Source organism: Laccaria bicolor, genomic scaffold (assembly GCF_000143565.1).
Source record: "Laccaria bicolor S238N-H82 LACBIscaffold_10 genomic scaffold, whole genome shotgun sequence".
Lineage (NCBI taxonomy): Eukaryota > Fungi > Basidiomycota > Agaricomycetes > Agaricales > Hydnangiaceae > Laccaria > Laccaria bicolor.
This window is the reverse complement of record NW_001889881.1, coordinates 336,981-356,846: the sequence shown is the minus strand read 5'-3', so window position 1 is coordinate 356,846 and position 19,866 is coordinate 336,981. Positions and strand designations below refer to the sequence as shown.

Below are 19,866 nucleotides of genomic sequence, written 5' to 3'. Positions count from 1 at the left end.
TTTGGACCACTCTTGTTCCACCAAAACCGAGTAAAATGCTGACGTTGAACCCTTTTCTTAGACTGAACGAGCGTCGGGGACGGATCTATATGGGGATTTCACAGATGTGTTCAAAGAACTTATCGCCGCGGGTGGACCACCACCAGTTTGGACGTAACTCTGACTTTTTTACTTTTTACCCAAAAAATGGGCAGGTGTGGACTGGATGCTTGAAGCGTTCTCAGTCGTCACAACGACAACAATCTTAATGCTTACTTTTTTCGCAATTCACGTTGTATTCCTCGATCAAAAGTTATAGATTTCCTTTGTGTTCTCTCCCTTCTGGTTCATAAAACCCGATCTTGCCGTCCGCCCAGTCCCTGATTAAGACACCAGCAATTGCGGTAGTAGGGGGTAGCCTAAAAGGCGGATCGCCCTCTCTTCGTGTAGCCTCAGAGGCCGGGGGGGAAGGTTGGGAATCATCCTGTCTCCCCTCGGTAATTTCAGCCATCTTCTTCACGTCTGTTCTAGTAAATCTAGTGCCTTCAGGGTGGTTGAGCACATGAAGAACCTCTTGGCGGGTGTACCATCGAGCATCTATGAAGAGCATGATTGAGGTGAAGCACCCAAATGTGACGTGATATACTTGCCTACAAGCTCATTATCGAGGTCTGTTCGGATAGGTTTGGTGGAATCGGCGCGAGCGTAAAATCCGACCATGAGGTTCGATGGATAAGGCTAAAATCGCCATTACTCTAATGCTTGGAAGACGATGAATTCTTTGTTGGCCTTACCCATGGCTGCCCAGAATGATACTTGACATCCCAGACGCGAACGCCGGCCTCTTCCCACATCTCCCTTACGACGGCATCTTCAAACGACTCTCCAGGCTCGAGAAAGCCGGCGAGGGCGGAATAAAAATTTCCGGGGAATTTCGCCTGCATAAATTGTGAGCAGATTTTTCCACCAAAGTTTCTCGGCCATACATACGTTTCTACCCAGTAGGACTTTTTCCCCCTTTTCGTCAATCGCAATCATAATGACAGCAGCATCGGTACGAGGGTAAGTAAAATTGTGTTGTCCTTTGCTATTGCAAATTCACAAGTGATCAACCTGAAGCTCACTCTAACTTCTTATTCGTAAGTACCTTGTGGGGCAAGGAGCTCTCTCGGTACTGTCTTGCCAGGGTAACAACGATGAACATGCAATTTTCCAACCACCCCATAGTGAATACGTGGGCGATCCGCAGGCAGGACAGAACTGCTCAGATAGATGAATCAGCCTGCAAAGCGCATGCCATCTTTGTCTAACTAACCTTGTTGCGTGAATTCCAGTCGACAAGACTACGAGCTGAGGCAAAAACAGCAGCAGAAAATTGATCCGTACTCGACATCAACCCCCTAGGCTCTGTCCAAGACGGAACTTGACCCTGTCCAACGGCTAGCGTCAAAATTTCTTGAACTTGCTGATGAGGGAGATCAAGATCTGCAACGTCCATTGCAAAGTATGGGGTACCCTTCAGCTTTGGCATCGCCAAATCCGGGTCAGTAAACTCTGACGAGGGAAGGGCGGGGTTATCGTCCGACTGGGGCTCATGCAGGCCGAGAAATACAATCCGAGAACCAAGATGGCGCGCCGTTTCCGTCGGAGAGTAATGAGAATCTTTACTGGCGGTGCTTTGCAGGAGGACACCAACTTGCTGCCCTTGACCGAAGTAAGGTTCAGCTCCCAGCAAGGGCTTCACGTCGTTCGTTGTGAGATAAACAGAAGAGGGCTTGGTCGGTACATGAGCTGAGGAGGCTACGAGGGGTTGCCCTGCGTTGAAAAGAAGCCAACGCGTGCTGGGAAGCGCGATAATGGCGTTAAGGAACGTCTGAGATGTTCTGAGCCAGGACAAACGGTTCAGAGGTGAGCCACCGTAGAAATTAACAGGTCTGTATAGCCTTCACGATGAGCATATTTTCAAATGAGCAAGCACTGAACGTCGTACGTTTGAGGCATAGTAGATGTAGTAGGATAGTAGCAGGAGTCAGGGGTTCCGGCTCGACTTGAAGCTTGATGGCTTAAGCGCTTACTAGTCACCTCGAGTAAGATTACGAAGCAAGCTCCCTTCGCATCAACTTCACAAGCTTTAGACCTACCAACTGCGACGCTCGCGTCTAAAAGTCTACGCCAGGATTTCCGATCTGACAACTACGGCGTCTTCACATTTTACTTGGCCTTCAACCCATAGCCTACTTGTAACCTTGTCTTGACGTGTATTGACTTCTGCTATGGAAGCTGCGGCACCACCTTAGTTTGCACCAGTCCAGCAGCAGTTGAACAACTTTGGGCAGCAGCTAAACAATATTGAACGACAGCTCCATAGAGTTGATAGTAAGGCAACACGAGTATGTCCATACCCATGTCTCTCGACCTTCCTTGACCCTCTACATGCTACCCCTAGGCTTTGAATGCAACATCTAGAGATGGAACAACCCTTCCATATGATTTTTTTTTGTGAATGAAGAAGATCGGAGAGTGCCTTGTGTTTGAACTTTTTTTTTTTTGCTTGAAGGACATTGATCGCTAATTTACCTGCTCTTACCTCAATGGCAGCCCTAGATGGTGACAAGGTTTCTCAATACCTTATTGGCTATGGCCTTCAAGTTCCCCAGATTATTGTCAATCGCTGTCGCCGTATCAGAGCTTACATTGGATGTAGAGAGCCATAAATATGCGCCGCGTGTGGCTGGCTTTGCGAGCTCTGGCTCTTTTTCATTTGTAGTTCCGTTTGCTTTCATACCTCATTGTGAAACATCTTCCTCTGCATCATGCATCGCGCTTCCAATGCAGTCGACCTTGTTGAGGATATGGCGCAAAAACGGATCAAATATGAAACCATCTTCACAGACCAGTCTGAAGTGCTCAGATCAGACCCACCCAGGTTTGAAGCAGCCATGGCAAATATCAAGCAGTCACCCCTCGTCGCAAAACATGGTCAACTCTGGCAACCCACACAAGATAACGTCGACGAGTATCTTGCTCGCTGTGATGAAATTTGTCATACAGTACCCCAGGACTTCAATGAGTTGAGTTTTTCGCAAGGCTGCTAAGGTTTTACCGTCTAACATATCCAGTCGTGTCAAAATATTGCATGCCGCTCATGGGGCCCTCATGGGCCTTGTAACCTGCAAGATTTCACAGTATGATGAAAGCATTCAGTTGGCGATATTGAAGAGGCATAATGAATTAGCGTGAGTAATCCAGTTCAATTACCCTGTCCTGTATTCTACATCTCATTGATGATTTTTAGGATGTCTCTATACTGTACTAATACGACCAAGTCCTCGGGCCCTATAGGGCGTGACATATTTTCACCATCTCTTCGCCGCTTCAACAGCCGATGTGATGCGTAGTGATGTGCAGGCCCGGCTTGGCCTGAAAGCCACGGCTATGGCCCGGCTTTGAGCGGCTCAGGCTTGTCGATATTCAAGCCTGAGCTTTGTGCAAGGCTCCAGGCTGGCTCAGGCCTGGCTCAGGCTCAGGCCACGGCTCATAGGCTAAAGTGATACATTGTGTGATCCCTACGATTACACTGAGTGTGTTGCACAAATGTAGCGGGCCTTTGTTTGCTCATCGTGGCCACCGACGTCAAGAGCAGTGTATACCTAGGATACATAATTTTTTTGACTCTTTCTATACTCAAGTCTCAGGTAATTGGCATCTATTCGTTAAATAAGGGACAAACTATTCTACTTCACTATGAAAGAGCAGCAGAAGGTTCTCGTCGAGCCAGCCAAGTGGTTGAAGACTCCTACCACTACCCCTGGACATCCTGAGTGCCACACGCCGCTCCGGATCAGGTCGTTCGACCCCATGGTAGGCCATTCATCCAACCCATGTCAGGTCGTTCTGCCTCACGTAGGGTCATTCGACTTCCTTTTGCGTTGCTCGACGCTACGTCCCTTTGGCCTCACGTTGGGTGTTACAACCTTGTGCTGGGTCTTTCAGCCTCACGCTGGCTCATTTCGTTCACGTTGGTCGTCGTATCCCAGCAGGCGGCTCGAGGCTGGGAGGTAGAGGGGGTGATGTGGTTTGTATCAACCTAACCATGTTGGAGATTGCGGTGTCTGTTTGTCGGCAGGCATCGTGGGGCGCTCCTGTCATAATTCGCGGGCAGGGAGGGTGTAGTTAGGGTGCTGGGGGTTACCTGATGTTCTTCCTGTAGTGCTTCGAGGGTCGTTTGGCCATTCCTGTGTTCATTGAACTTTTATCAGTGGTAAACGATGAATAGGAATGGAATTCTCACGTGTATGGGATTTGAGGGCTGTCGCGCTCATTTTGTCTTATGCGACCGGGTGTCTGAGGTGAGGTTGCAGGAAGAGGAACATTGGGTGACTTACTTTGTATCTCAACATCCTTGCCTGGCTTCCTTAACATGGGGCGCGTGTGGTGAGGGACGATGGTGGGGGTAGTCCTGTTTTCTTCGCGCCCCAAAAACCGCGTCAGGAAATGTTTATGTAATCTGCGGACTTTGAAACTCTGGCGCGTCAACAACGCGTCAACAACTGCATGCTCCCTCTTGGCTTTCTACGTGTTTACAGCCCTACTATCCTCCTTTCCTATCACAATTATAATATATTATATTCAAACTTCAATTACTATGGAAAACAATGTCAGAACTGTCCGAATCTATAAGAAAACGCCTGTGGTTGAGGTGCTGGAAGCCCCACATTATATCGCGCATTTTCCGCCCTCTGCCTCGAATTTTGGGCGCTCGTTGGATTTCCGGATGAGGAGGAAGTTGCCTTGAAAAAAAAAAACCACACTTTTGCAAAAAGACGTTGGGGCCCCGGGTTCCAATGTCGCACTGAGTCCAACAATGAATATCGATAACGGAAAGCGTCCATGGAAGAAGGTTCTGATAGCCTCGAATGCTGGACGGAATGAAAGGCCCCATTCAATGATCAGGTGGACTGCATGCGAACACGACATTGGATCGAAAAGTCAGGCTCTCGGTGATCTCTCTCCGTTCCTTGTCATACAGATGCTCCGCATCCACACTTATGACCTGCCACCTAACACATTCCATGATCTCTCGTGCCAAATGAGCTCCAACCTTTCGCGCCTTGCTGAGGGTTTCGTGGCAATAAGAGAAAGTAGATACATTGAGTTTCGAACAACAAAAGTTCGTTCACCTAGAACGTTGTTAGTGACAGAACGCACACAAAGAAGGTAATCATACAATATTGCTGGCTAATCCCTTCGTCGGTGTGACCACGACGCCAATTGGCCTTGAACGGGTGGGCAGATTAGCGGGATATGACTTGCGGTGTTGGAGGGAATAGAAAAGGCTACCGATTTCCCATCTCCAGTTGTAGTGCAGCAGTCTGCAGAGAATAACTTGTCCATCAAGGATAGCTGAAACGAGTTTGAGCTGAACCATATGCAGCCCGCTCGTCCACAGTGGTATAATCTTTTTGCCAATGGTGTTGTAGCCCTAGAGGGTCCTGCCAGCGGGGGTTGGCCATTCTTTTGTGTTCATAACGCGTTCGAAGTAGTTCAAAAAGCCAAAAAGTCAGTGTTCAGGGTGCGTAAAGGGAAGATTGTATTCAAAATCACGTCAGGGCATGAAGGGAGCAGACCAATATCGACGCGAGGAGGTCGGACCGCGATTTCAGAGTCCGAAGATTACATAAACATTTCCTGACGCGGTTTTTGGGGCGCGACAAACAACAGACTTCATATATCGTGAACTAAGGTACGACTACACATATATCGAAGTCTGTCTACACCACTATTTGGGCCAGATGTGGAAGCAACCTAGAGCACGCGGCCTGTCCACTATATTTTCCCACATTGTCACCAGTGTGACGGATGCTGGCCACCAGCTCAAAATCGAACTAATAGGGGTCTGGTTCCAGGCTAGCTGGAATAGACGTGTCGGGTCCAGCCCATTCCCAGCTGACCATCCTGGCTATCATCCTTGTGGGTGGTTATGTAGAGGGGGTATGTATTATAGTATGGCCACAATGTATTCAACCACCTGAAAATCCCATTTAAATCCCCACCTCAATCCAACCATATAGTTTAGAAAGATTTATGATATTTTTTACTCAGTAACAATGAGGGGGATAATTCATATACAATCGATCAATACTACTTACTACTACTACTGGAGAGGCTAGTTATATGCTATTGCTTGCCCCCAAATGGCTCCCTTCCCTGCTATCATGATACTCTCTCCCATGTGCCCCCCTTCGTTGACTGGTGGTGGAGGTGACGTGACGGCAAGCAGTTAGCGACATGTTGGCGACATGAGGGGTGAAGTAGTCTAGAGAGGGAATGTACACATTAGCAGGTAGACCGTAGACATCATAGGTTGACATTGGCGACTTACTGCAACAGGGTTTGGACAAACAAAACAGTGAGGGCAGCAGCCCCCGATAGGCTGTGCCGGTGAGCACTTACTTACCAAGCAAGGGAGCCTGACGTGACAGGCGAGGGGACGTCGACCATGATGTCGAGGTTGGTCAACAGGGTGTCGACGTGGCAGCGAGTTCGCGTCCGTGGCTGGTTAGTGTGGTGTTGTTGCTGGCAATGCTCAACCCCCTCCAAACTTTGCCAGTCATATGTGTTGGGCGTTGGTGTGGAGCTGGAGACGGCGGAGAGGCATGACGTGGTCGATAACGATGGTGGCAGCGGCAAAGACGTGTGATTGTGGCGAGGTTGTAGCTTGACGAGGGAGGCAATGGGGTTGATGACAAGAATTTGCGCCCTTTTTGACGCTGCGGAGTACGCTGAGTATGAACATATTTCCCACACTCTTCGTCAAGTGTGTTTCACTAAAGTTGTTCCGAAGGCAATCCGAAGGGGGTGAATAAATATAAATTTAATGATTAAAGAGGTGCTAGATACTATGGACTTCATAAAACGTGGTACTTGAGTGAGAAATGTGGAGGTATCATAATTTGTGGGCGACGCTGTTGAACAGCTTTAGACGAGAGCTGGTGTCCACAAAGTAAACTCCTAGCTGCCAGCTGGGATCCGGCAGGCTGCTCAACAGCTGTCAATTGGATAGCCGACAGGGGGGAGGTTTGATGCCGATCAGGAATTTCGGCATTCTGCCATCACCCTGGGGCCCAAATGGCGGTGTAGGAGAGACTATGGTGGGGGTAAGTAATGTGGAAAGGGATGTGTGACGTGTGACCTGTTGATCTCATCGTCACGCCTCGACGACGGTGTGTCGCATATCTAAGAAACACACGAAAGCCGTGGCTCAGGCCACGGCTCAAGGCTTCAAGCATAACGAGCCTGAGCTTTGGGCTTTCTTGGGCCTCGACGACGGCCCAACAAGGCCCGGCTTTGGGACGGCTGGCCCTGGCTGGCTTACGGCTTTGGGCCGGGCCCGGCACATCACTAGTGATGCGTGACGAAGAGTGTGATGGCTTCGGCGCTTCTGCAATTGGTTGTTGAGGATGACGTTCATGTCAACTTTTCAACGAGCCAGACCAGGCTTTTGTGCCAATGGGACAAGATGGAGTCATACCAGCAACTGAAGCAGAAGAGACTCTTATTGAAGAGGTTGAAGGCCAAGTACTCGACCCCACCACGGCCATGGAGCGGGAAGGCCAATGTAAGAAAATCAAGAACAGGTTGTACACGCAAGAAAACCTCAGATGGTGGGACATCTCCCATTAGAAAGTAGATAACATATACACTGTGGCGTTTACATGCCTATGGGCGCCGTAGGTGCCAGAAAAATCAGCCATTTTAGAACAGGAAAAAATGACTTCGAAAACCGGGGTGATGCGTGACATCACCCTCACTTCACTTCCTTCGATGACCTCTGTGATGCGTGATGCGAAGTCATGGTCGTATTAGTACAGTACTCTACTCCTCCCATCCAGGGTGATCATAAGGTGACAACAAACAACGTTGATACGATACAGGAGGTAAGCACCATTTTGCCCAGCTTTGCTCTGTGCTGCAGGACCATCTCATCCAGACAAAGGAGATAGAGCGAAACGATTCAGAGACAACCAATTTGACATCGCCTGTGGATTGCGTTGTGCCCATCAACGTCTATCAGGGCATATATGAGGCTCTTGCGAAAGATATGGACAGCTTAGTGATGGACTCGCGTTGTGGTCTAGAGGCTGGAGACAAAAACATGGATATCGTACAGCCGAGGCGCATCACGTCTGAAGAGCTCCGACTTTTCCAAGATCCCGAACATCTGCACGGTAAGCAATTTGTACCCTTGGATAAGGATGATCCTGTGAAGTATGAGGTTATTGGCTACTCCAGGAAGCGGGACAGGTCGGTTGAATATGATGTGCTTTATGACGATTGTCGGGACTCTATCAGGGTGAATGCGAGGGAGATGATGGCACTGCTGGAGGACAGTCTTTACCTACCTGCTTGAAGTTCAACGTTCATGGCTTGTACATATGTGTTAGCGGCAGGCTGGCTCGCGACGTCCCGGACTCTTTTTTGTATCATAGATAATCATGAGAGACGTTTTTATGTACAGAGATAATATGGTACTACATCAGACAATGTGATAAATAATTGAGAAGCGTGATGAATTTGAGGAAGTGATAGTTTGATTGTAACGATGAAAGATAAATATTAAAAATATTGGTTCAGGTATGATGAAATCAAAATCCTGCCACTGTAGAGTTCGCGCCAATGCTACCCAGTGCTACGCGTCACAGCTTGCAAACGTTATTTGGAGTGGCTTAGCTATGGAGGGTTCAGATGCAGCGGTCAAGGCATAACAAGGTCTGTCAAGAGACTATCGAGCGCCCAGTATCAGTAACGTCAAAGTAACGTGCCAGGTAGTAGTAGTATATCAGGAAACGGTTGTTTCTGGGCATTACTCCGACCTCTACCTCTGCCGCTATGTCCATAGCATACGTAGTTGAGTCTTCACTGCCAGTAGTCGTCACCTAGCCAGCGCCTATGCGTTTGGACGCACCTAAAACATGTTGTCAGCCATTACGCGGAAATTTCAACATAGTCTCTCTCCACCAATTGGTACTTGACCCCGCAAAATTGCATAATTCTATTGAGGTTCCGGTCCCGCGATTCAGTCGGATTAGGCAATTCGTAATGAAGCATGATGGTTTTGCAAGTCTCCCCTGTTCAAAGACATCCATTGAGCACACTCTTCGCATCTACCGCTTTTGTGGAACAACTCACCGTCTAGGCCAAATAGAGATTTGAGATCGTTCGGGAAGGCAGGGCTGACCTTGCCATCCGACATATATATCGTGTGTAGCAACGCGTCGGGTTTGCTTGACCGCAAATCTGCATTTGCGCGCCTGCTTTCTCTGAATGAACCATCCGTCAAGAATGAAGTTTGACGTTCTCGTGCCAAGAACGTACGAATTATGCAACGCCATCCTGACTTTCTCAAGCTCCTCATTGCTCTCCACCACCTCATCTTGAAGTTCTGGCGGGATGTGTGTCTCCAAACACGCGGCGACTTGTTCTTTAACAACCTCATCGATCTGCGCGGCTAGCTCTTCCTCCACTACTGCTATTTCAACAACCGGGTATGCAGCCAGAATTGGCTCAAAACTTACCCTGCTTTCTCATCTCCTCGATGGCCTGGTTCTTGAACAAATCGTCGAGGATATCTGTTGATCATGATCGTCATACGCTCTGGTGCAGAAAACAGGACAGAGAAGCCACACTTTGAATTTCGTCGACCGCCTCCTTGTGTCGTCGATCTTGGTCCTGTATTTGCTGGCATATTCTGTCCATCTTTATCAACACCGTTCAAACACAAGCACGCGCTAACGAACTCGATAATCTCTGATTTCGCTCCTACGTCCCCCGCCAGATGGGCAACCTGCATACTTTGTCCCTGTAAATCCTCATACGTTGCCTATAAAAACGTGCTTATCAGACAGAGGCGGTGAAAGATAATCCAGGCTCACGTCCAACCCGCTGAGAGGGTCCTTCATCCGATTGAACAACGTTCTGGTAGCCACAAATGCATCAGGAACTGTGTCGATGTGATCTTTTGTAGGGGATAGATGAGCTGCTCCGGTGCTCGTTGGTGTAGGAGGCTCCATAGCGTACGCTTAGAATTGCGAATGGGGGTATAACAGCTTGAAGCACTTCGCGACACCAGCTGAAATTGCCTCTAATAAATGAGGTTCGCGAACCACGCATCATGAGGCATTCCAACGTGTGAGCCATGATGTCAGTAAAACTTGCGTCTGTCGTCCAGCATCCGTCCATGTCGACGTGCTGTAGTTGACACGCCACGTTTTAAACCAAAGCACGCTTGATGGTGTGAGTTTGATACAGGTGTGGGGGTGGTGTCTATCTGAAGATATACGTACATTCAAATACATCTAAGCACGTTCCTAATTATCCGTGGGTGTCACTTCTGGCACCCGCTCTATGTACAAGCTTTCTCCAGCAGCTGCATTTAGTTGTGCAGCCATGAGAGCTCGGAATCTAGAATCCTCGTCGGTGACCTGAAAATCATTATCAGCTCCAATGGTATGAACGGGAAAGAAATAGACCAACTAGCTCCCGATATGTCCCTGATTCAGTTATTCGTCCGCCTATACCCTTTTAGGACCTTTGTGAAAGTACTCATATTCACATCACGTACCTTCAAGAACGACTATGCGTTCCGCTCTAGCAATTGTTGACAACCGATGGGCTACAAACAAACAGGTTGTTTGTCGTGATCTGAGGATTTTATCGATAGCGTCATTGACCTAAAAAGTCTGTGAGTTCCTTGACAGGTATTATATGCAACATAGCCATCTTACCCTCCGCTCAGACGTAGCGTCGAGAGAGCTCGTAGCCTCGTCGAGCGCTAAAATCACGGGTTTCTTCAGCAGCGCGCGAGCTATCGCAAGACGCTGACGCTGTCCGCCACTGAGACTCAGACGACCAACTGTTTATCAAAAAATTGGCGGATACATAAGTCGGTAAAAGCATGCGACTTACTTTCAGTATCGAAACCTTTTGGCATGCCCCAGATAAATTCACAATTAGCCTCACGGGCAGCGCTCTCAATTTGCTCGCGAGTTGCATCAGGGTTTCCGAATGCAATATTGGTCGCAATGGTCCCCGTAAAGAGGACAGGATCCTGGGGCACCACACCAATGATACTGCGCCATGATGTCGCAGAGAATTCGCGGATGTCTGAGAATGATATCAGTGGAAAATCGACATACACAGTGGCAAAAGCGACAACCTTGGCCATCAAAAGTCACTTTTCCCTTTACAGGATCATAATACCGAAGAAGAAGCGATTGGATGGAAGATTTGCCACCCCCACTTTCCCCTCTAAAAGTCGATAAAAGGTCAGTTCGAGATGAATGTGCGTCGCGTGGCATGGCCTCCTACACGATAGCAATACTCTCGCCGACAGCCATCTCCAAGTTAAAATCCTTCAAGATCTCCACACCCTTGCGGCTGGGATACTCAAAGTAAATCCCTTCAAATCTGACGACGCCCCGTCGATCCGGTGGAACTGATAATCCTGAGTCGTCTGGGATCGCGGGTGTTCGATCTATGACTTCAAATACACGCGTTCCTGCTCCGATTCCGCGCATGATGGAAGACTTGACAGAGACTTAGGGTCGGGTGAGCTACAGGAGAAAGCTGACGTACAAAAAATGAACTGCAGCAAGTTAAACACAACCGCGAAATCATTCAAAATAGACTTACGTGAGCATTTGCAGACCACTTCCAACATAAACGGTATATAGTAGCAGACTTGTGAGGTCTCCCACAGAAATCGTCCCATGAGATACAAGCGTCCCACCTGCGTCGTTTTAGAATGCCAAATCTTGAACTACGTCAAATGATCGACGAACCGTATCCAAGCAAAGCAAGTAACGTTATATTGCCACTCCAACCAGTGCTTCCAAAGAAGATGCCACTCGCGATAGCTTCTTTTCTTGCAAGCATCAGAATCTTATCTATCCGATCGTGGAACTTTTGCTGTTCTTGTGGGACGGCGTTGAAGGCTTGAACAGTGCGAAGAGCGGATAGTGATTCCGTAGCAACCTACTAAGGGTGTGAAAAATTCTGTGAAATTCAAGGAAGAGAAGGTCCGCACCTTGGTCATTTCTCCTACCGCTTCCTGAGTCTTGTTTGACAGTTTTTTGAGATAACGACCATAGAAGACCTATTCAGAGAATTGTTTGGAGGAGCTTTGTGAAGTGTGTAGAAGAAAAGACGCACTGCACCCAATGATACTGGTGGTACGACAGCCAACATCAACATTGTTAATGTGGGTGAGACGTAAAACATTGCGCCAACTGGAAGACAGATACGTGAATTGCGCAACAACCTCGATGGGGAAACTTACGACCAACGGAAGACATAACGACGGCCCGAAGTCCATCAGAAAGGTTCTGTGTTACGCTAATAATTTGGGATGAGTTGCGTGCCGGAGTACCAACAAAATAGAGACCTTTCACCGACTATGCTTGTGTCAACACTCAATCGACTAAGGACATCTCCTTCGCCTCGTTCAACATATTCGACCTCTTGCTTGAGAGCGGCACTATATGTATTTTCACGAAGCCGAGCCACGATTCGTTGTCCTAGTGGGAAATGGTTGGTCAATTGATGTCAAATCAGGAGTGGGTGGCTTTCTCACCTGCCAGTCTCATTATCATTGCGCGACCAGCGTTGGCGGCCGCCCCAGCGGTGAATAACACCAACAGTAGGGCAGATGCTTCCCACGTTGACAGGCCAAATGGTATTTGCTAACAAGGGGAGCCGAGTTGAGCTAGGTTCAGAGAACGTAGGGCAGAACGCACGGGGTTGTTCGTCGAGAAAAAATCAATTAATTTGCCAATAGTAAAGGGTACGCTCATTGAGACGGCCGACGAGGCAAGAAGGAGACCGATGGCAGCCACCAAGGGCTTCGTTTCTGGTTTCGCGAGCGCAACAATTTTTCGCAAGGAGGAAGTGTTTTGAGGACCGCCACGGAATGGCAAGACGCGAGATAATATAGACCCGTTGTTACTTTTCGAAATCTGAGTGGGGGTAGGAGGAGTGGTATAGGGCCTGTGGGCTTGAAATTGCTTGACAAATGACGTGCGTGGCTTGAAAACGAGGGTCCTGTGGCTACATGTAGTACGGTTTACCAAGCCAATCAAGGCTGGAGGACGCGAACAACTGGTAGCCCATATTCCGAGCATGCTGGATTAATTAGAGAGAAGTTATGGCAGACGAAGACATGCGCATGCTGAGGGTAACGGAACGGGTTGACTTGCTCTCGGTAAAATATGTTTGGCACATCCTTTTGAATCAAGCTGCGATAAACACGGTATTTATCAGAATCCAATGTTCTGTTCGCGACAGTTGTTGCGCCTTCACATGTCCACCGCTAAATACACCGAGACCTGGCTCTCTGGTCCGCTGGATACCAGTTTCTATACCCGCACTTACGCTCCCCCACCCTCAACTCCCCCTAAAGCTGCTCTCGTCTTCTTGCATGGCTTTGCCGAACACGTCGGGAGGTACACCCATTTCCATCCTTTACTCGCTGAGCGCGGTATTACTGTCTTTGCGTACGACCAACGCGGCTTTGGCTTGACCGCGCAGGACACCGAGGGAAAGAAGAGTAAGGGAAGTGCCTATGGAAAGACTTCATGGAAGGACCAGATGAGAGACATCGACTGGGCAATAAGCCATGTCAAGGAGACATTTAAAGGTCTCCCTGTCTTTTTAATGGGTCATTCCATGGTGGGTGTTTTCAAATATTTGAAATGCGCTCTGATTGCCTTTCCAGGGTGGCGGCGAAGTGTTGAGCTATGCGGCTCGGCCAGATCATTCTCAAACCAATATCTCGTCTCTCTCCGGTATTATTGCAACGAGCCCTCTTATTTCCCAAACCACACCCGCTCCCAAGCTCTTGAAATGGATTGGCGGAAAGCTGAGCGTGTTAGCGCCACATAGCTTGATCCCAGCAGACGTCAAGGCAGAGGTAGGGCCAAATCATTGCTATGCACAAGAGATGAACATCAGAGATTTATTACATAGGAACTGTCGCACGACGCTGATTCCAACGAAGCCTACTTGAAAGACCCACTCATCAAACAATCAGGTTCACTGAAAGGAATACATGATATGTTGAGTAGGGTGCATACCATTGTCTCCTGGTTTTCAGGCTGTCCATTGACGTTGTATTTTTAGGGCGAAAGTCTTCTTCATACCGCACATAAGGATTGGCCCAAGGACTTACCTGTCAGCATCTTCCTTTGTTCTTCTCGCTAAAAGCCTGTAACATTATCTTCGTAGGCTTTTATAATTCACGGAACAGAGGATAAGGTGCCTTCGACTCTACTACATTCCTTGGCTCAAAGTCTGACCTTTTTTTTGAGGTTACATGCCACAAAGCTTCTCAAACCTTCCATGACAAGATACCTGCATTGAAGAAAAAGATTACACTCTTCCCAGTACGCCCCAATCATAGCTTCACAAAGCAACATGCTCACCCCACATCATGCAGGGTGGTTATCATGAGTTGCAGAACGAGCCCGATGGCGTTCAGGAGAAATTGGCGGATGAAATCAAAACCTTTGTTGATGAACACGCCTCGAGTGCTGCAGATGTCGAGCCATCCTCAGAGACTGAAACTCCCTCAAAGGATGCTGCTGGTGCTACTACGGTGGAGAAAGCAAAGATGTAACTTTCTGTTGACATCGCGTTTGCAAATTATACCAGGCGGATATGAATAGGGCTAATAGGGGATACCTGGCGCTGATTGACCAACTATTACTGTTATGATATTGATTTTGTATTCATAATTTAATTGATGCTGAGGGCTTCACTACGAAAGCCAACGAATCGCATTACTTTCAGGAGTATCACAAAAGTCTAGTATCCAGCTGCACCAGGAGCTGCATCCCCCTCCCTCTTCAGTCTCAGGAGAACTTCTTTGAACCGTGTCAAATCCGTCGTTCCTGCACCCGTCCGTGCGATCGTCTTGCTTTGGGAATTTTGGAGTTCAATGAGTTCACAAATTCGCTCCCAAGTTGTGCCAGTGGTCAGTGACGCATTAAGGTGGGTCACATATTCGGCCTCTTGGTCTCTTTTAACGAAAAGAGCAAGGTCACTATTGGGTCGGTAAGAATGGACGGAAATGCGTACTTGTTATCCCTGATATTCCGTTCTTTCTTTTTGGCGTAGTTTTCATAAAATTCGTCAATTGACCGCTCCGCCTTTGCAATGGTTTCTTCACGGCGGGCCTTGGAAGCTTTGTCTCGCTCCTGAATCTCAAGTTGTTGTTTCTCGCGCCAATCTCTGTTTGAAGAGCTCGGTCAGGAGGTACGGTGAAAGCAGCGAAGGCGAACGCACTTGATCACCTGCGGCTCCTCCTCTTCGATGGGTTGGTTTAGAATGGGAGTAGAGGAGAATGTGGAGGGTTGGGGCCGAGGTGCGAAGGTTGCCCCGAATGAAGGTGGTTGAGCGACTGGAGGTGAACGGTGCTGCGGAGAATATCAGTATGACTCTCAAGAACATGTAGAACGATAGATAATGAAGAGCCCCGTCGAGTGCAAAGCAGATACGTGAGTACATATCACGTATCCCAACGAGTTCTCCAGCTACAACGTCCAGCATGACACACACACCTGAGGCACCTGGATGTCCGGAAACTCATTCTGGAACTTGTCCAGCTCATCGTCGCCCGTAACCTTGACCGCCGAGTCCTTCTCTACCGGGCTATCAAAGTCGTCAAATGAGAAACTGTTGTTGGCTCGTCCAGCCAAAGCCGCTGCTGGTGTGGGTATGTCTCCAAGGCCGTCGAGAGAAATATCAGGGAAAGCGGACGCGGCGCGTTCAAAGTCGATGTCGTCGCCTGACCCAATGTCAGTCTTGTGGGACGAAGAAAATTCGCCGCCTAGAAAGTCAGCTTCACGAGAGAATAGGTCGGTCATGGTTGCAAGTCAATGTAGTCGTGGGAATCTACACCACCTGCAACTTGATGCCATTGAATATTCCGGGGTTGCTGGTGCCCTTTCAACTCGTTCTATACCCTCGTCTTGTTCTGCCTAGTATCGCTGTTAAAGATATCCGGCATATTGATTTTCATAAACTTAGGCGAGCGGGATACCGAGGCATCGTATTTGACAAGGACAACTGCCTTGTAAGTCCAGATACTACATTCTTTTAAGTCATACGCCAACGTTCTATCGCAGACCCTTCCGCACAAGGACTTTCTTGTTCCTGAACTTACGGTAATACCGCTACCGTCACATTGTATGTTCATTGACTGACTTGACTTAGGAAGCATGGAAAGAGTGCCGAGAAGCGTTCGGTGACAGACATGTTCTCATAGTGAGCAATTCGGCTGGAACATGGTTGGATGCAGGGGGAATACAGGCGCGTTCCCATTCTTTTTAAGTGTTTGATTCCGTCTCAATTCTGGTCCCAGGCGGAATCAGTATCCCACCACCTCCAAGCTCCCGTCCTTCACCACAAAACATTCAAGCCTGCCTACTCGTGCATATCAGCCATCCGAACCTACTTCTTGTCCCTTTCATTTGCTATCAGGGATGAGGAGCTGGTTATTGTAGGCGACAGGATATTTACGGACGTGGTCATGGCGAACCGCATGCGCAAAAGCTGCGAATCTAGCTCCAAAGGAATACTAGGAACCACCTTATCGTGCGCATTCGAGAAGAGCGGCACAGTCGCAACAGAAAAGGGGGCTTCACATGTCAACGACTTCCATCCTGCGGGACCGTTGGCGATTTGGACGACTGGCGTGTGGGAGAAAGAATCAATGGTCATGCGTTGGTTCGAGCGCAGTTTAGTTAAAACTGTAGAGCGCTGGTCAGGACGACCGCAGATAGAGCCGAAAGAAGTCCATCAGTTTGTGAAATCGGTTCCAAAACCCGTGCCTTCAAGAGCCCCTTGGTTCTCTGGGTTCTCTGATCTGCTCACACAGCTGAGACGAGGGTAAAGTCATATTCTATTAACTTAGAACATTACGACAACAAAGAGGAAAAATCTAGAGTTTTGACTTGACAGAATTTCTTCGTCTTTGCTCCCCCTATGTCGTTTTTGCCAAAGGCACTCATCACGACAAGCGGGCAATTGAAGAGAAATGTGATAGATACTGCACACGAAACGCAGCCCAAGCGTTTCCAATATGTCTCTCAAGCGAAGAGTTTCGTGACATTCTTTCAATATCGCCCATATCTCGTCTGGATGCGAGCTTTCTGCCTTATCAACATACGCCCCGTTTGGATCAGACTCCGATGTTGTGTAATTGTGCAGTGTCAAGGACGTTACGCGGTGAAGATGAGGAGTGTAGCTTCAGTGAGAAACGGGCTGGAGGACAATTCCTGAGAAGATGATGAAGGGATGCCGCTAGACCGACACATGAAGGGTGTGAAGGTTTGGCGAGTAACAAGAGCGAAAGGGGTTCAATGATATTCATGAAGGAATCGTTGTTGGCCGAAGATATCTTGATGCTCTGCAGATTACGTAGAGATCGTAGGTGGAGGTCTGCCGTATTGGGACTCCCTACAATCAACTCTAAGGATTCAAGGAGGGGAAGAATTCAAGAGTGGGAAAGGGGTTATCAAGAGACTGGATAGTAAAGATTCGATGGGAAGATCTTTTCAAGTATTTGTGAAGGCGATATTCGAATGACTTTGAAGCGAGTGTAAAGTTGCCATTATTGTAACTTCTTAGGCGACAGTAGAACTCATAGGCAGCGCCTGGCCTTCGCTCGTCCAGGGCATCCATCATCTCCGAGAGAATCCAGTCTGAAATTGGCTCCACGCAACTGTTCTCCCACGACCGATCCTTGTCGGGCGGGCGTATTTGGAATACACGATGGATGACTGTTTCGCCACCCAGATTCATGCCGATAATAGCATCAAACAAGGCTTGGGTATGGACAATCGCACTCTTGACCACACTTTTGGCATTGCGAACAGCTACACCAGATACCACTGCTAGATGAGATGTACGAGGTATGTTGCTGCAAATACGGGAAGCTTCCTGAAGTTGCTTGAGGGTGATGTTTTTGCTATGCAGGAACAACCTATGTTTAAAACCGTCAGCAGCAAGATTGATCAAGCGGAATCCACAAACGATGCAACAACAAATTCGGCTCGCGACCATGGATCCATCATGAAGACCGCATCCTCCATAACTCTTTGAGTAAGCCACCTTCGGTCGTCCTTCTTTCTTGGCGGGGAGGTGACAAGTATGCGACATTGCCAATGACGAAAGATATCCGTACGAGGTGTGCAAACGTTTTCGTCGGCATCGACAAGTGTAAGAACATCGTCGGCGTCGTTATATACCTTCTGTGTGTCCAAAGGGCGCACGGTAGCATCAACGATGAAGACATTGCCATCTAAGTCCTGAAACACGGTTGGTTTGGCGAGAATGATGCAAAGAACGAGGATGGAATACAACATACATGTTTTACCTAGTTCGTTGATTGGAAGTGACCGTCAAATACCAATAATGGTGCTCACCGATGCCCGGCTGACCCGAAAAGACGGCGCTCCCCTTAATGCCCTCTTCCCTCTTGTTGAAGATGTCTATCATTATGTCCCACTCGTTTCGATAGAATATCAACCGTGGCACACGAAGCGTCTTAAGCTTGGACTGGAGGACAGTCAGGTCCAGATACCGAAAGGTATAGGGGAAAATCGCTGTGGCTTCCTTTGGAAGATGATAATCATCAGTGACCAAGTCAGCGTCGTCGTTCATAACAACGTCGTCAATGTCCATAACAACGTCGTCATCAGATGGGGGCTGGCAGGGACTTGAAACTGGTCGGGGAACTAAACCGCCAACAAAGTCTCGATCTGGGTCAAGACCAATGCTCTTCTCGCGTAAGAATTCAGATTTCTCGGCAATAACATCCACGAACAGGTATTCATCGGAGTTGCGTTCGGGATGCAGTGCGTCCAGACGACTTTCAAGTTCGGTGAAGTGGTCTTTCTTCACCGTTACGGTACGAAAAACTTTGCCAAGAAGGTTACGCTTTCCCCACAGTTCACGATGCATTTCAACCAACCAGGGAGGCAGCGGCGGGTTGAGCGAGAGATCTAAATTATGGGACGAGGATGGTGAGACGGTTGCTGGATAGGGTCATAAACGAGTGGCTCGACATCATAGGCCATTAGTACTCACTACCGGCTGGACGTGGTAATATGATGCTCAGAACCTTGCCAGGCGCTTCCACCCAGTAAAACGAGACTTCCTCGAACGACTTCAATTTCTCGCCGTTTGAAAGGTCAATGCTTTGAGCATGTTCCTTGAAATCTTTCAAAGGCAGTTGGAACTAGTATGTGTTAATCTCTGTACGCCGGCGTTTATTATTCGCCCACCTTATGAAGGTATATGGAGTCAGCATCGACGCCTTTGAACGAATGCTTTGCCCCTTTAATGGCTTTCTTAAGATCTTGAATACGGGCACTACGTTCGACGATCACTGAAAAGACTCGTTCGTATGAATCACCCAGGACCCAGCACCACAGCTTGATCTCGTCGGACTCGGACATATTTCTTGGGGGTGAATTAACTTGAAGAATGTGCAGTGCTGGAGTTAAAGAGAGTTGGAGTCTCGGATTTCCTCGCGGTGCCCCCTTGGAATAAAACGGTCACGTGAGCTGACGAGTTTCGCCAACCATCTACCGACTGAATGCAGACGTGGCGCTTGAGTTTTGATATATTTTTGGATACCCTGGCCTCGATGTCTTCCTCTCAAGCAATGGGTTGATGAGACCATACAAGGTGAATACAAGTTACAAGTTACAACTATTGTTATCCCCGACTCTGGAACAAAGAGGGTTCTGTCACAACTAGGAAGCTCGACTCCTGCCAACCGTCGTTGTGTGAATGTTGCTGTTTTCAACGGGGACTGGCGCTTGC

General features: G+C 48.3%; 12 protein-coding genes across 12 annotated transcripts; 4 read left to right on the top strand and 8 right to left on the bottom strand.

Annotated features, from left to right (window-relative positions):
• Positions 1–343: 343 nt before the first annotated feature.
• LACBIDRAFT_144265 (uncharacterized protein) lies at positions 344–2,261 on the bottom strand (the record flags this gene model as incomplete). Its single annotated transcript, XM_001880137.1, has 9 exons — positions 344–576; positions 606–717; positions 774–917; positions 970–1,066; positions 1,127–1,239; positions 1,295–1,408; positions 1,442–1,678; positions 1,724–1,913; positions 2,218–2,261. Coding segments are annotated over 9 exons (1,284 nt in total), but the record flags the coding sequence as incomplete, so codon positions are not given.
• A 3,786-nt stretch (positions 2,262–6,047) lies between these two features.
• Positions 6,048–6,350, bottom strand: LACBIDRAFT_296352 (uncharacterized protein; the record flags this gene model as incomplete). The annotated part of the gene is made up of 1 exon (XM_001880136.1): positions 6,048–6,350. One exon carries the CDS (start codon positions 6,348–6,350, stop codon positions 6,150–6,152), a length of 201 nt encoding a protein of 66 aa, XP_001880171.1. The 3' UTR covers positions 6,048–6,149.
• Positions 6,351–6,589: 239 nt separating this feature from the next.
• Positions 6,590–6,775, bottom strand: LACBIDRAFT_296351 (uncharacterized protein; the record flags this gene model as incomplete). The annotated part of the gene is made up of 1 exon (XM_001880135.1): positions 6,590–6,775. One exon carries the CDS (start codon positions 6,773–6,775, stop codon positions 6,590–6,592), a length of 186 nt encoding a protein of 61 aa, XP_001880170.1.
• Positions 6,776–7,969: 1,194 nt separating this feature from the next.
• Positions 7,970–8,540, top strand: LACBIDRAFT_294024 (uncharacterized protein). The gene is made up of 2 exons (XM_001880366.1): positions 7,970–8,207; positions 8,272–8,540. The coding sequence occupies exons 1-2, from the start codon at positions 8,081–8,083 to the stop codon at positions 8,334–8,336; spliced, it is 192 nt and encodes a 63-aa protein (XP_001880401.1). The 5' UTR covers positions 7,970–8,080; the 3' UTR covers positions 8,337–8,540.
• A 424-nt stretch (positions 8,541–8,964) lies between these two features.
• Positions 8,965–10,049, bottom strand: LACBIDRAFT_296349 (uncharacterized protein; the record flags this gene model as incomplete). Its single annotated transcript, XM_001880134.1, has 7 exons — positions 8,965–9,107; positions 9,169–9,299; positions 9,355–9,502; positions 9,555–9,608; positions 9,666–9,727; positions 9,777–9,859; positions 9,912–10,049. The coding sequence occupies 7 exons, from the start codon at positions 10,047–10,049 to the stop codon at positions 8,965–8,967; spliced, it is 759 nt and encodes a 252-aa protein (XP_001880169.1).
• A 297-nt stretch (positions 10,050–10,346) lies between these two features.
• LACBIDRAFT_296348 (uncharacterized protein) lies at positions 10,347–13,157 on the bottom strand (the record flags this gene model as incomplete). The annotated part of the gene is made up of 16 exons (XM_001880133.1): positions 10,347–10,460; positions 10,513–10,550; positions 10,601–10,709; positions 10,764–10,891; positions 10,945–11,142; positions 11,195–11,286; positions 11,347–11,564; positions 11,614–11,623; positions 11,671–11,767; positions 11,820–12,012; positions 12,065–12,133; positions 12,190–12,266; positions 12,317–12,372; positions 12,422–12,554; positions 12,611–12,719; positions 12,774–13,157. The coding sequence occupies 16 exons, from the start codon at positions 13,155–13,157 to the stop codon at positions 10,347–10,349; spliced, it is 2,025 nt and encodes a 674-aa protein (XP_001880168.1).
• Positions 13,158–13,335: 178 nt separating this feature from the next.
• Positions 13,336–14,812, top strand: LACBIDRAFT_294023 (uncharacterized protein; the record flags this gene model as incomplete). The annotated part of the gene is made up of 7 exons (XM_001880365.1): positions 13,336–13,704; positions 13,751–13,945; positions 14,002–14,100; positions 14,155–14,205; positions 14,260–14,289; positions 14,343–14,417; positions 14,471–14,812. 7 exons carry the CDS (start codon positions 13,336–13,338, stop codon positions 14,648–14,650), a joined length of 999 nt encoding a protein of 332 aa, XP_001880400.1. The 3' UTR covers positions 14,651–14,812.
• Positions 14,813–14,838: 26 nt separating this feature from the next.
• Positions 14,839–15,899, bottom strand: LACBIDRAFT_249075 (uncharacterized protein; the record flags this gene model as incomplete). Its single annotated transcript, XM_001880132.1, has 5 exons — positions 14,839–15,052; positions 15,112–15,264; positions 15,319–15,433; positions 15,482–15,560; positions 15,603–15,899. The coding sequence occupies 5 exons, from the start codon at positions 15,897–15,899 to the stop codon at positions 14,839–14,841; spliced, it is 858 nt and encodes a 285-aa protein (XP_001880167.1).
• A 47-nt stretch (positions 15,900–15,946) lies between these two features.
• On the top strand, positions 15,947–16,927 carry LACBIDRAFT_296345 (uncharacterized protein; the record flags this gene model as incomplete). The annotated part of the gene is made up of 4 exons (XM_001880364.1): positions 15,947–16,108; positions 16,161–16,199; positions 16,249–16,344; positions 16,397–16,927. 4 exons carry the CDS (start codon positions 15,947–15,949, stop codon positions 16,925–16,927), a joined length of 828 nt encoding a protein of 275 aa, XP_001880399.1.
• A 92-nt stretch (positions 16,928–17,019) lies between these two features.
• Positions 17,020–17,374, top strand: LACBIDRAFT_296344 (uncharacterized protein; the record flags this gene model as incomplete). Its single annotated transcript, XM_001880363.1, has 1 exon — positions 17,020–17,374. The coding sequence occupies one exon, from the start codon at positions 17,020–17,022 to the stop codon at positions 17,314–17,316; it is 297 nt and encodes a 98-aa protein (XP_001880398.1). The 3' UTR covers positions 17,317–17,374.
• A 131-nt stretch (positions 17,375–17,505) lies between these two features.
• Positions 17,506–19,496, bottom strand: LACBIDRAFT_326432 (uncharacterized protein; the record flags this gene model as incomplete). Its single annotated transcript, XM_001880131.1, has 5 exons — positions 17,506–18,019; positions 18,070–18,412; positions 18,462–19,073; positions 19,126–19,276; positions 19,323–19,496. The coding sequence occupies 5 exons, from the start codon at positions 19,494–19,496 to the stop codon at positions 17,506–17,508; spliced, it is 1,794 nt and encodes a 597-aa protein (XP_001880166.1).
• A 44-nt stretch (positions 19,497–19,540) lies between these two features.
• Positions 19,541–19,723, bottom strand: LACBIDRAFT_296343 (uncharacterized protein; the record flags this gene model as incomplete). The annotated part of the gene is made up of 1 exon (XM_001880130.1): positions 19,541–19,723. One exon carries the CDS (start codon positions 19,721–19,723, stop codon positions 19,541–19,543), a length of 183 nt encoding a protein of 60 aa, XP_001880165.1.
• Between the last annotated feature and the right edge of the window lie 143 nt (positions 19,724–19,866).